Raw genomic sequence first — 14,955 nt, forward strand, 5'->3', positions numbered from 1 at the left:
GGGCTGGGGGGGCCCTGCTGTTGTGGGAGCCCGCCGGGGCTTCCCTGGGTCCTACTGCCCTTGGCTCCTATCATTTTTGACAGGAACCAAGGGCAGAGAAATATTAATTTTCTACATTTTTAGGGGCCCTGCGCGTGGGTAGAATGGCCTCGCGGGCCAGATCCGGCCCGCGAGCTGTATTTTGCCCACCCCGATCTGAAGTCTGTTTAGTTCTTATAGGATATGTTTTTAATATAACCCTTTTTCCTCACTGAGAAACACAGTTGAACAGTGAGAACAAATAAATCCAGGAAAGGCATCCTTTTTAAGTGCAGATTCAAAGGCTATGGAAGCCATTTGGAAAGCTACTTAATGGATGCCTTGACTGCATCTAGACTGATGAAACATGAGCAAACTTTGAAGGAAGCTTACTTCATAGTTTGGCAAAACCTTTTTAAAGGGAAGACTTGAACCCATATGCTTCCAGAATCTCTTTTACATATGACTAGATTCTAGAGACAGACTCTTATAACTACTGTCCAGAGGCTTCTTTGAGAAAAGACAGATATTGAAGCTTCTGGCGGAGCGTTCTTCCCCTTAAGTGTAGGCGCACACATTTGCGAGAAACAGCCCATTGAGCAGAACAAGAAGAAACACCTGTTGAATGGTAGATTCCTCACCAGACCACTATAACATATAAAAATATAGGCAAGTCAGAAAAGACACGACTGCAGACTATCAAAACTACCAAAAATATTAAAGGATTTATACCTTTGTATTTTTACTCTAAAAGCTATTTACAGAGCAGAATAAGGCTGACATTTCTGACGGCACCTAAATAACTCAGAAGCCCAAATCTCACTTAATGAGAAAGTGAACCTGTGCCACAACAAGTTTGCAACTTTTGAAAAATCCCATCCTAACCTATGGTATAGTGGAGAAAAGCGTTGGTTTAGTACAAGGGTGGGCAAAATACGGCCCTCCAAGCCATTCTATTTGGCCCGCGGAGCACCTAAAAAATTTGGAAAATTAATATTTATCTGCCCCTGGCTGCCTATCATGCAGTGCTCGATGGCTTGCCAAAACTCAGTAAGCGGCCCTCCACCCAAAATAATTGCCGACCCCTGGTCTAGTGACTACTTGGATGCAAAAGGAGAGAGACAGAGAGACAGACTGCTGTAACCTTTAGTCTCTGGAATACAGTTTGAGGAATTATACTACATTAAAAACAGTTCATGTCACCAAGGCCAAGACTGTCACTTCTACAGGAAGGTATTTTATAAACTAGAGGTGACCAACCTGTGGCACAAGTGGCACATAAGCTACTGTGTGAGCTGCACAGCAGATCAGGAGAGGGAAGCGCAGCATAGTCCCTGGCAGAAAGGGCAGGAAGCAGAGCAGCAGACCAGACAGGGATTATAGGGCAGGAAGCAGAAAGCAGACTGGAAAGGGGATCATAGTGCCACTCTAAGGGTACAAGGCTAATTTGTGGCATGTCTGCCAAAAAAGTTGGCCTCCACTGTTATAAAGTGACAAGAAGGATGAAACCTTTTTAAAGCAAGCTCAAAAAAAAAAACTCACACAAAGTTTCTGTTAATCTAAGCCTTTGTTCCACATAGACAAACCTATTTTTATAACATCTAAAAGTTAAATAGATTGTGTCCCCTCTGGCCATCAGGATTTTAGGGTACAGAAATAGCACAATGACATACAACGTGGCATGGACATGAATTACTCCTTTCAGAGAGGCTCATGACCTTAAACATGACATTGTCATATGGAAGGTAAAAAACACAGTTTGGATCTGAAAGCAAGCCCCTGAACATGCACTCATATCTATCTTCCTCTCTCCTGCTTGAAAACAGCAAGATGGCTTGCAAATGTTTACCTTTTCCAGCACCCTAATAATGATGAGTTGGACGTCAGAGGTGACAGTAAGAAAATACATTGGCAGAGCAAGGAGGAGGGAAGAAAGATTGCATGCACCAGGCATGGAATTAAGATGAGAGTTGCTTGGGCTGGGAGGCTATCCTCAGGCAGCAAGGTAAAATAAAGTCTAGTTCAACTGAGCCTTTCCAATGCCTGAGGATCGCCTGTGGCTGGTATAACTCTCATGTTAAATGTAACCATTTCCTTACTGAATGGAAGAGGACAGATTGCTTCCACAGAAGCATTTAGCATTACAGACTTCACTATGCCAAGATAAAAGGTTAAAAACTAACATTGCTAAGGAAAACAAAATATCCTAGAAATGGCAATAGTGTTAAGGGGCAAGGTTTGTTATATGTATTACCATAAAACCAAGAAGCCTAGAAATGGGCTAGGGACACATCATGCTAGGCACCATATAAAACGCAGAAGCAAAAAAAGAGACAGTCCCCTGCCCCAAAGAACTTACAAATCAAATAATGACAAAAGGCAATAGTCTCATACCAGGCAGACCAATGGGAGAGAAACAAAGGACAAAAAAGGCACACAAATCAGGATGCCAGGGAGTGATATCAGGGTATCAGCAGCCTAACCACTTTCAAGTTTTCCATGGATAGTACAGCAAGGAAAGTTGTAAGAAGGTAGCAATGCAGGTGTTTAAAGAACTCTTCTAAAACACAAGAGACTGCATGGGGCAAAGCAGTAAGGTGTTTGTTTGAAAACTGAACAAAGGAACAATAATAGCAGAGATTTTATTTCAATAGAGCTAGGAACAGACACTGCATTTGTCCCTGGATAAGCTGTGCCTGTATTTATTCCAAAACAAAAATATCCCAGGACTGGCATGTACACACATCGCCCTTCTAACCAGGGTTTAGTGAATGGCTGAATGCAGTACCACTTTTTTGCCATTGATTCAATGATGCAAGGATAACTGTACAGACATACTTTACAATATCCTGGGATAAACAGTTACTACCTTTTATCCAGGAAACATTTTTAGGATTTATCCTGGCACAATGATCATGGATGTTTCCACAATTGCACTTTATACTGGGATAAACCATTATATCCCAGGACAAGTGCTACATCTGTTTTCAGTCTAGAAAATAACAGATGATAGACAAGGTAGGCACAGTTAGTGAAGGGCACTGCAAATGAAGTGTCATGCAATAAAGAAGGAAGATACAGTGAAAAATGCAAAGAATAGTGATGTGGTCAAAATGACTGGCAAGGAGTAGTGTTCTGAACAGGTACCAGCAGAGCAAAGCCAGAGAAAAGGATGTTGTAGTAATCAAAACATGAAAGGATAAGCCTGGATGAACGTGTTATTTATGTGGATGGATAATGATAGGCCATGTCTTAGCAATGTTATGCAGTTGGAATTGGCAAGATTTACATTCAATCTAGATGCCACAACCTAGAGAGATCTGGCCAGAAAATTATGCCCAGTTTATGACTCCAGGTGACAAACAAAATAGCCGCGTTCTTCACAGAGCAAAAACTGTGCAGAGCAAAGAAAGCTGTGTTGACCTTGAGATGACCATCTAACGTGCATGAGAAAATAGAGGGCAGAACAGATTCGCACCTTATAGACCAACCAAAGCAGAATATATGCTGCTTTGTGAGAGTATTACACACACGCACCCCCACAAGCTTTCATGAGCTGTAGTTCACTTCATCAGATGCTGCGAAAGGACATCCTCCTAACATCCATAAGGAGATGTCAGAGTCCAAACAAAATTTAAACAGAAGGACATATGTCTGCAGATGAAAGGCAATTTTGTAAGTTATCAACACTGAGATAGTGACCAAATGCGTCTGTGGACACGATTACCCAAGAACAGGGCACAGGAAGATCAAAAGATGGGACTGGTTGGAGAGTTCTGAGGAAGAAAGTAGAAGGGAAGTCTTTTGGTCTATAACAGGTAAGAAGAGGGTTGTAAGACGGGGAAAGTAACATCAAAGACAACAAAAACACATCTAGGATGGCAGACATGAGATTTGTGGACCAGAGGATCCAAGATTGTGGACATGAGTAGTAAAGCAGTTTAGTTGGGAAAACAACAAAACTGAAGGAAAGAGCAATTATGTGGTGAAGGAAATCAACTGAGTCCAGGGATTTCTTTCCAAGACCTGTATCCCAAAAGGAGGAAAGATGCTGGGATGAGTTAAGGCTGGGGATTGGTAGAGAGGACCTCACAATAAGAAAGAGGAAAGAGTTATAGATGTAGAAAAGTGGATCATGGTGAGAATCAAGAAGCCAGCACTAGAAAAATGGGAAATAGGCAGGGAGAAGGCTAAGAGTAGACAAGAAGGCATTCATGCTGATAAACTAAACGTGACAAAGGCAGATGGGTAATTGTACACAATAGGCTGTTTGGAGATGCTGAAAGAGATGAGGGGATGGTCAGAAAGGAGGACCTCAGCACAGTGGAAGGCCTGCATACAAGTAGCATTCAATGAAGTAAGAGAAACACACATTTGATGAGTGGGAGAGAGTAGAAGCAAGGCTGCAGGTCAAACGAAGATGTGAAAGCAAAGAAACATGCAATTAGGGGGGTAGATAGGTCATTAATGTGGATGCTGAAGTCACAGATGATGACCGGGAGACTAAGGAAAGAATTAGAGTGCCCCAGAAGTCAAAAGTATCATCACAGAGAAAAAGTTTATCAGGAGGAGCCAGGGAAATGGTATATGTCAGCAGCAAAAGGAAGATATGTAAAGAGACAACATAGTAGTATTCAAAAGAGGGAGGCAGGAATTTGAAGCAGCAGGAGTTAGGAAGAAGTCCAACTCTGCCTATGTGGTCTGATCCAGAGTAGGGAGCAGAAATGGAAAGGTTAGCTGAAGAAGCAAAGCAAGACAATGAGTTATGGGTCTCTACAAAAGCAAGGGGGGGGGGGAGGGAAGAGAATGTTGCAGATGTTGTGATGGTGCCAAAAAGGGAACTGCAGTGTGCTACAGCAATTTTAGCCTGGCTTGAAGGTCTCAGCTTCTTCCCCCTTGTTATTGCAAGATTTGCCATTACCTATAGCCAGAGGACCCTGAGTAACTGGTTTCTTAGGATTTATCCACTGTACCTTACCCAACATTCTCATGATCTTATAACTTGGCCAGAATGGTATATGCATATTAAAAGATGATGGCATTTACTATGGAGTTAATCAATACCTCATAACAGATAACGTGCATCTACATTTCCTAGATAGCTTTAAAAAAAAAATCTCAGTCCAAACTTAACTAGACTAGAATTTTTACCCTCCACCAAAAGGGTGTTCTTCAAGATCCCTCATATTGATAAAACGATGGCTTGAAAAACAGACTTAAGTTGGCTGCAAAAGATAAAACACTGCATGCATCAATGCTTAGTAAATTCTGGCACTCACCATCTCTCTTGCTATTTCCACAGCTTCCTGCAGCCCATACAGCCTGCCGCAGACCAGGTAGATCCCATTGGCCCAGAGAATACAACCCTCGTGGACCCAAAATTCATTGCTGTCAAGAGGTAGTTCAGGAATTTGTAACTCCAGCTCAGAGCCACCTTCTGAAGTGGGCATCAGGGGTTTTGAGTCCAAAGGAGTCTTTTCACTGCCACTGACACCCTCAGTGGTTGCTTTTTTACAAGAAGCTCCCCTTGAAAGTGACCGAGAGGCCCCACCACAGTCCTCAGAGCGGTGCCGCCTCTTAAAGCGGGGATGGGCAGCCAGGCTTCTTTGTTCCTTCTGTTGTTGCTGTTCTTCTTCCTCTTCTGTATCGGTCTTGGAGCCATTAGAAGCACTTTTGTGCCGTACCTTGACCTTGCTCTGCATTTCTGTGGCCCTCTTGGGAGGTGGGTTTTTGGGCAGTGTAGCGGCATAATCCTGGGGATAGAAAGGCCCAAAGAGGTCGCCCATGTTGCGATAGCTGGCCCACTTGCCACACAGGCAGCAAACCAGATGCCCCAAAACAGAAGACTCTGTTACTACTGGGCCCTGCAGCATGAAAGTCGAGGTGGGCAGCACTTTGCTCTCAGTGTTGCTAGGAGGGGGAGTTGAGGACCTCTGCCCCTTTCGACCCCTCACCAACTTGTTCTGCTCCTCTTCTTCAGCATTAATGATTGTGCACACTGCACCTAATTCACACTTGTTTACCACATGAATATAAGGGAAAAAGGACTTGTTCTTGTTGTCAGTTTTATCTACAGATTGGGTGGCATATTTCAGCTTGATCTCTGGTTCTTGAGGCTCCACAATGGGAGCGGCCCGTCTAGTTTTCCTTTTTCTTGGCTGTGCTGCAGGTTTCCTCCGCTCCCTCCTTTGTCTCTTAGGTTTTGGCTCTCCACCACCTGCACCTTCTGATGACTGGGATGGTGGCTGTGGTGGTGGAGGCGGCGGCAGCGGCTGCTGTTGTTGCTGTTGCTGCTGCTGCTTCTTCTGCTTGTTCACGCTACCAATGGGCCTCCCCTTTTTCTTTCCAGAGGGAAAATATCCCTTTGGAGGGAAGCCATCTGGCTTGGGCGAAATGTTTGTAACGTCTCCGTCTTTTTCTTCAGACTTTGGGTTCAATTCAGAAGTAAACACATTAGAAGGAGAGACTGTTTTTGAGTCAGAAAAGGTCAGAGTTCCAGCTCCACTTATAGAAGCATCAGATCTTCCTTGTATACCAGACTTCTGCAAAGATGGTGGGGCCACAGTAGTCCCTGATCCTTCTTTACTAACACTAGCTACTTCAGATGTCTCCTTTTTGACCTTATCATTTTCACTGCCATGCCACTCTTCTGGTCTGGATAGAGACATTTCACCCACCATTTCTTGGCCCACTGTCCCCATTTGATCTGATGCAGTCTCTCCTTTTCTCTTCTCAGTTTCTGATCCATGACTTGTCACACTGCCACCTTCAGGTCCACTCTTGAGGGAAAGGATGTCATCAAGAGTGACAGCATCTGCACCGGTTTCAGCATTGTTGGAGGAAACACTTCTCCTGATGTTGGGGGATGTAATTTTTTGAACAATAGCTTCCAGTTTTAATCCCCGCCCCTTCCGTGGAGGCAATATTTTGGTCTTAGCCGGACTTGTAAGAGAAACAGCAGGGCAATTCCTGTTGTCAGGAATAGGAAGATCTTTGGAAGGATCTCCCTTTGACAGTGACTTCCCAGCATCCTGGCCTTGAGATGAGTGGGCATAAGAGTTGAATGCTTTGTCAGTTCCTTCCTTTGATGAAGGAAGCAGTCGCCCCTTATCGTCTGTACCACTATTCTTTGCATCCTGTGACTGCCTTTTGCTAGGAATAGGAGAGATGAAAGAACGGACCCTTCTCCTCATAATTAAAGGATTTTGAGGAGACTGATCTTCTTGGCCAGGGAGCCTCATCATGGCATTACTCGGCTTCGGCAAATCTGTAGATTCTTCTCGCCTGTGCCCATCACCATCAGGAGGGCAAAACCTTTTTTGATTGGCTGCTCCTAGAGGACCACTGCTCTTGGCTGGAGAGGTCTGCCGGGACAGATCCCAACCAGATTCCTGTTGCTGCATCTTCTGGTTACCATGTTTTAATTCGGTGCACTTGTTTTGAGCACCATCACTGCCCATGACACAGCGCCCAGTTTCTTGACCTCCGGCATCAAGGTAAGAGCTGGCCTGGATGTACATCATTCCATCCTTGTCATTTTTCAACGGACTTCTTACTCGGTCAAGGAACTGCTGTTGCCTTGGGCTCTTCCTTGCCCCTTCTTGTCTATGCTGAGCTGCAGCAATCACACCCTGAGCAGCACTGCTGCTCCACTCTTTGTATTCATCTTGCTGTTGCTGGTATATCTGCCTTTTGTAATGATACTGGGAATTCAAACTCTGGTTGGGGTCACCAAAAGCATGAGCCCTAGCGTTTGCATGATATGCCGAAGCCAAAGATGGACCTTCAGAGTTCTGAGCGAACGGAGAGTGTAAAGAACCCCTGCTGACCCTCTCAGCCAGTGTCATGTGGGGGTTCATGTGGTGGAGATCTGTTCCTGGGCCTCTGCTTCTGCCTGGTGACATCTTCAGTTTATCAGCCAGATCCTGAAACTGCGAAGGCGATTTTCCCCTCATACCTTCCCTGCCGCTTCCAATTCTGCCAGGGGCTCGCCTCATTTGTGTTGACCTGCTCTCTTGCTGGGAGATGTAGTCTGAAGTAACATCAGAGACTGCAGCTCCAGGGCTGGCATTGCCTCGGAAAGATTCATGTTTGATGCTGGGAGGATGACAGTGATCACCAGATTTCTTGCTGTTGAGACTGACTGAGGTCTTTGACTGCTCAAAATCTTCCTCTTTTATTTGCCCACTATGAGACTTCAACTTTGTTTCCATGGATACCAGGCCACCAGGGAGTATGACTGACTGGCCTAAACCAGGAGTGAGCCGCTCACCTCTTCCACTTCTGGCCTCAGGACCCATGTGCCCAATTGGGTGAGGCCCAGGGTCCCTAACCAGTTGTCTTAGTGGAGATATGTCACAGATAACAGACCTCCTCTCTGACAGTGCTCCTCCTTCGTGGGCAGAAGACTGTGACTCCACCTCAAACTTTCTAGGAATAGGATAGTCAGCCAGATTGATCTGTTTCATCTCAGGAGCTGTGCCACTTGATTTCCTATCCCAGGGGCCCCAGTGGGGGCTTTCCAGGAGCGATCCCATGGTTTTGTTTAGAAGGCTTCTGTTGGTTAATTCATTGGCTTGGCTAATTAGAACATTGGGCCTCATGGCTCCTTCCAAGCTTCCAGCCATCCCTGGATGGTCCTGAGCATTCCTAGCATATCTTCTATCTGGGTGATGGTGATACCCCTGCAAAACTTCCTGTAGGAGACTGGGAAATTTCTCATTCCGCCCCTTTCGCTCACTATGCCCTGGAAAATCCCCTTTTTCTTGGCTCAAAGGATACTGAGGAAAGCCACCAATATTTCTCTGCATGCCAGTGCCTAGATTATCCTTATAGCTGTATCTTAAACTGCCAGGAGATTTGGAAGGTTCTGTTCTACCAGGAAAACTTGACCCCAGGATTGTATGACTAGCCTGGCTGCTACCCTCTCCATTGTGGTTAGTGTTGTTATCCCCACTTTTACTCCCTTTGCTCCCTCCTTGAGACTCTGGTTGTGGCATCACTTGCCCAGTTTCTTTCAATCCACTGGACCCAGGAGCTGCTTGGGTAGCTGTGGAAACATCATCTTGTGTGGGTTTATCCTGCCCACCTGACTTTTCTACTCTGCCTGTCATGGCCTCCCGGGAGACAATCACCCCAACTGCCTTTTCATTCACTTTTGGGGCAGCCTCTGCTGCTACCAAGGCTTCCTTTCCATCAGGGGAGGACACATCTTCCCTAGCTGCAGGGCTAGTACTGAGTTTTGGTGGCTCAGTCTGAGAGCCTTGTGCTGGTGAGGAGTTGGATCTCTCTACATTGCCCCCTTTGTAAGTGGTGTCTGAACTAGTGCTCTGGCCACTCAGCTGCCTCACTCTCTCTCCATGATCCTCTGAACTGCTGGAGCAGCCACCATCAAGAGATTCTGCCAGAGGAGACTTGAGCTGCTCTTCTGCCTGGGAGGAGCCTTCTGAGTTTGTGCAGCTGTCAGCCTTTTTAGAAGATGATGATCTTTTGGAACCTTTTTTCTGAGGTGCCAAGGCATCTGAAAGCAACATGTGCTGGACTGTGTTGGGAAGATTAGCAACTTGAGAGCTTAGAGCACTTAGGCTGCTCAGACCTGGATCTGTAAGCCTCTTCTCCTGCAACCCTTCCAACCCAAATCCCTTGAAGCCCCCAGCTTGAGCATTGGGGCTCGGCATCATGGATGGTGTTGGGCTGAGCTGAGGCATCATCTGCAAAATCCGATTTCTAGAGCCCATGGACATGTTGCCTTGCCCACACTGAAGATTATCTCCACCTGACATGAGAGGAGATGGAGTGGAGCTGCAGCTTGGAGACTGAACTACAGAGGCAGCTGGAGACGGGTTGGAAATAGGACTGAAGTTCTGATGGAATTGCATCGGTGACCTCACAGGGACTTCAGATTGGCTATACTGTCCCACTTGACTTTGAAGTGAAAGCTTGGTAGCGGCATTTGGGTACTGCATTACATGCTGTGAGGGATGCTGTTGCTGCTGCCCCTGCTGTCCACCTTGGGGCATCTTAGATTGCTCAAAACTCTTAATTGGCTGAGACTGAAAGTTAAAATTAGATTGGGTTCCATAAGCTTGTGCACTGGAACCCACAGCGTGGCCTTCATATTGTGAACCAGAATTCACACTGTAACTGCCATCATAATTCTGTCCCGACTGGCCAAAACGCTGGGGGGAAGGAAAAGAGGAGGAGGAAGAAGCAGGGGGTTGATAGTGTTGACTGAACTGACCCACTCGTAACTGGTATCCAGAAGCAGAGGAAGGCAAGGCAGATGGACGCTGCATTGGCTGCAAATGGGAGGCGCTAGATACAGGTTGGCTAGATGCCTGTGGTAAGGGCTGATGGGATTGATAGATTTGCTGTCTCAGTTGCTGTACTTGCTGCTGCTGGCTAGAAGCTTGTTGCTGATATTGGGTACTCCCTGGAGAGAAAGGTCCAGTATAGTCCTGCTGATAGTGAGAGACACCCCCAAGGGTTGAGTGCTGCGTTTGAAACTGGCCCACATGCCCCTCGCTTCCATACTGGCTCCCAAAGCTGCTCCCTTGTGGTGGTCCATAGCTCTGCACTGGCCCAGATGGCCTGCGCTGAGGTGGTTGCTGTCCTCCTGCTGCCACAGGATCTTTGTTGGAAGCCATGTAGTAAAATTCTCCTGCTTCTTTCCTGAAACCTTGGTAGCTCTGATGACCAGAGGTCTCACCGGGCATTGCTGCAGAGGTCCCCGCTGCTCCACGCCGTCCACTGCCAGTACCTCCTCCAAAGCTCTGGAACATCTGGGCCTGCTGGCGAGGGCTGAATTCTTCCAGCCGGGATGTGCCGTGCACTTCCTGTGGGTAGCTCTGCTGGTTTCCGTGGTAACTGCTTTGCTCCCGAAAGGACTGCATGCTGTTCAGCAGCAGAGTGACAGGTTAGCAGCCCTCCTAGAGGAAGAGAGAGAGAGAGAAAGAGAGAGAGAGAAAGAGTGAGTTCACATCTCCCAGTCATACATATTAGTAACATTAAATTACAGTAGTTAACAGTGGCGTCAAAATAATAGTCATCTCCCACCATCTGGGAATTTATCCACAAACAACCCCTTTTCCTTACTCTTAAAGATCATATGTTAAAGGATTCCCATTGTGATGGGAAGTCAAAGAAATTCATCACGTATCACCCAGTCAGAACAGCATTCCAACATTCATGTTACTCTTGACAGACACTGATCAAATTAGCACAAGTAGAAAAAGGCAAAAATACTGCACTGGCTACAAGTGGAAGACACTAGATATGGATTGGCTGGATTCAGGAACATTTTGATATGCCTATTTAGGGAGAATTTCCAGATGGAAGTCACAAGATCTCCAGCTCCCAAACTATCCCCGCTCTAGTATCCCCACCCAGAAGAGCCTTAGAGAAAAAGAGCGTTCTGTTAAAAAAGTTAAAGTTTAGGGCAAAACAGCAAAACCTACATGAACACTCTCAAACTCCTCACTGATCTACAGCAAGAAAAAAACCTATCTAGAGGCCCCTCCCAGTGCCATGGCAAGCACGGGGGGATGGACTCAGAACACAGGCAGGGACACCGTTTGCATTCTGCTGACCCCACCCCCTGTCCCCAGGCTGCACCCTCCAGCCCAGCCCAGCCTGGGAGAGGAGCTGCAGGTGGGCTGGGCCTGGGACAGGGCAGACACTGTGCACAGGGCTGCTGCTCTGGAGGCTCCCAGCAGGTGGGCAAGCCTGGGACTCAGGCAGAGAGACAACCCATCCCACCTGGGTGGGGGCCGAGCACCAGGTGTGCCAAGTGCCAGGGCCAGCCACTAGAGGCAGAGTCCAGGGGGCACAGGGAGAAGCAGGTGTGGGGAGGTGCAGCAGGTAGGCCAGTCTAACTGGCCCCTCAGGAAGGCAGGGGCTGGGCAGGAAGCGGGGCTGCCCCACACCACTCCACAGGAATGAAACAGCCATCCTGCCCATGAGGGGACGCCACCTGACTGGGGCAGGATGCTGGGCTCAAGGGGCTGCCGGTTCTGGGCTCGGCCACCCTGCATGCCAGGCACAGTGCGAATGAGGCAGAGCTGCCCCCAGTGCAGGGGTGGGCCCAGCCACCAGAGCACCGCAGCCCCTGGGAACAGTCACAGCAGCTGGCCCAACCTTGCCCACCCACAGCTCCCCTCCATGGAGGCACTGCACAGGGCCACTGTATTGCAGGCTCCCGGCTGGCTGGGCCCCAAGCACTACCTGTGGCAGCTGTTCCCAGGCCTTGGGGGACCCCCACAGCTGGGCCCTTACACCATAGTGGCTCCGCCCCACTCATGCTGTGCCTGGCACACAGGGAGGCCAAGCCCAAAACCTGGGAGCCTCCCAAAGCCCGGCGTCCTGCCCCAGCCAGGCAGCATCTCCTCATGGGCAGGGTGGCTGCGACCCATCCCTGTGGAGCTGTGCGGGCCATGCCAGGTCCCACCTTGGGTGCTCCTGGGCACCCCCGCCCACCCACCTGCCAGCTGTGGCTGAGCCCACAGAGCCTCAGAGAAGTCCCCACTTCCCACGCAGCCCCAGCTTTCCCAAAGGGCCAGCTATGCCGGCTGACCAGCCTGCCTGTGACACCTCTCTCTGCACCTGGTTCTCCTTATGCTGCCGGGACCCTGCCCCAAGCACCTGGTGGCCCAGTTCTGCCCCTGCCTGGGTGGAACAGGGCATCTATCTGCTTAAGCCCCAGCCAGGCCCTCCCTCCCAGCCCTGGGTCCAGGGTTCCCGTGCTCTGGGACCATCGAGGAAGCCCGGGTGCCCCAGCTCTGGTGGCTGCTGCTGGGGTGTCACTGCTTCCCTCCGCGGGACACTGCCTTGGACCAGTGGGCCCGAGCTGCAGCCAGTACAAGGTGGGAGAGGTTGGTGGCAAAGGACATGCCCTCTCTCTTTTTCCATTTTTTCTTCTCTTTCTTTTCTTCTCTGCTCTCTCCCCTCCCCTTCCTCTTTCCCCCTTTTTCTTTCTCATCACAACATGCTTAACAAAAAAAGAATACACAAGAACAAAGGTAATGTATGAAGTTTTATTTATTGTCACCAGGTTTTGAATTTTTAGAAAACCTAGTATTTACAGTAAAAAAAACCCAATTTATTATTATTAACTATAATAATATGCAATGCATCCTGCCATTTACTCCCCACCCTGGCTTTGTTTTTCTAGCATGCCAGCACCCCGGCACCTTACAAGGTAGACCTTATGGTTATTTTGGCACTCTGGCCAAAAACATTGCCTACCCCTGCTCTAAATAATTCCTCTCTGCCTCCATTTCTCCCTTAACACCTCTCTTGCATATCTCGAAGTGTTGAGTGATCCATACAAAAGGGGGAACTATGAAGATGAAAAGAACTATAAGGTTTTATATTGGGAATGAACAAGGGGATTGAGGAGAAACCATGACCCCAGACCACTAGAACCACTACAGAACTGTTTCTGTTGTTCATGCATTTCAATACCAGAATTCTTAGATCCAAATGCTGGACTGATCACCATAGCATAGGGCCAAAGAAAAGCTTCACAATGGTAAAACAAGCGCAGATTCACTGCTGCTATCCACTTAACTGAAGGAGGTCTACTGTTCCATCTCAGAACAAGAAAAAGGGCTTATACTGGCGTAAGACTCAACTGGAACAGCCTTTTAAAATAAAACCCTCCTTCCCCTTACACCTACTTCATAAATACCTGGTGAAGCCACCTATATTCGTGTCACCACACATGCCAAGCAGATCCAACAGTACCTACTACACAAGTCTGAGCTGGCATTTCTTTCTCTACCTACAGGAAATCAGGAGGATGACACACCAGTTGCTGACTACAACAACTCCTACGTAGTTCATATCACCCATGGCCCCATATCGACATGCCTGTTTCCAGCAGGAGCCTCAGCCTACCACCCTACAAACACTACCTCCTCTTTTTAAGAGATAACCACCTCAGTCAGAATCCACACACACACATACTCTTCCAGCAAATCCACTACTGAACAGATTCCCAGCACATACATGGATATCTACCTATAATATGTCAATATTACCTATTTATCTTTATGCATGGTATAAGACCAACTTCTACCATACATATTTCTATCCCACATGGGGTATTTATCCGTCATCAATGGCGCACCCAGCCCTATCCATAAAGGCTCATTACATTTCATGGGTACTTACAGTCCCCAGCTCCACCTAAGTCAACATACGCCCATTTGAAGTGACCTAACAGAGATTACCTTCCATAAATGAAGCTCATTTCTCCCCCACACACCAAAACCCAGAAGCCAAACGTTCAGTGAGGTCAATCAGGAAATAATCTAATTTATTAAAGTGCTCTGCATATAAAACATGAATACAGAGAAGCAATATACCCTCTTTGTAATACCACAGAATTAGTTGCTATAAGAACTAGAGTGACCCCAAGTTACTCTCTGCATCTTGCTTCAAAAAGGTAGCAGAGAGAGACAGACGGGTCAGACACTTAACTTTTATGTTAGCATCTACCTACAGTGCAGGTTTGGCTTTGTCTGAAGTTTCTAAATAAGCATTAACAAGGCCTCTACATATATTTTTACTGCAAGAGTACCTAAACTTTAACATGGTAGTACCCTGTTTTGACTTCACCTGTGCACATGGCTGTAATGCAGGGGTAGGCAAAATACAGCCCGTAAGGCCATTCTATCTGGCCTGCAGGGCCCCTAAAAATGTAGAAAATTAATGTTTATCTGTCCTTGGTTCCTGTCAAAAATGACAGGAGCCAGGGGCAGTAGGACCCAGGGGAAGCCCCAGCAGGCTCCTGCAACAGCAGGACCCACCCACCCCACCCCCCAGCTGGAAGTCCAAGCAGGGGCTTCTGGCCTGCGAACATGTGGTTGCACCATGCACCATCGCTGGAAACTCAATTGGGGGGGGGGGGGGAGGCAGACAAAAACAGCCCACGGA

At 47.6% G+C, this 14,955-nt stretch overlaps 1 protein-coding gene across 11 annotated transcripts in view; it reads right to left on the reverse strand.

Moving 5' to 3' along the window:
• TCF20 (transcription factor 20) overlaps positions 1 to 14,955 on the reverse strand; it is a 209,778-nt gene that overhangs the window by 85,848 nt on the left and 108,975 nt on the right. For all 11 annotated transcript variants that reach the window (XM_025192417.1, XM_025192414.1, XM_025192416.1 and 8 more), the window contains one exon: positions 5,298 to 10,946. In XM_025192417.1, coding sequence (XP_025048202.1) covers positions 5,298 to 10,910 — 5,613 coding nt within the window. In that variant the 5' untranslated portion in view covers positions 10,911 to 10,946. The remainder of the gene's footprint in view (positions 1 to 5,297; positions 10,947 to 14,955) is intronic.

This window comes from Alligator sinensis, unplaced genomic scaffold (assembly GCF_000455745.1).
Source record: "Alligator sinensis unplaced genomic scaffold, ASM45574v1 scaffold1081_1, whole genome shotgun sequence".
NCBI lineage: Eukaryota > Metazoa > Chordata > Crocodylia > Alligatoridae > Alligator > Alligator sinensis.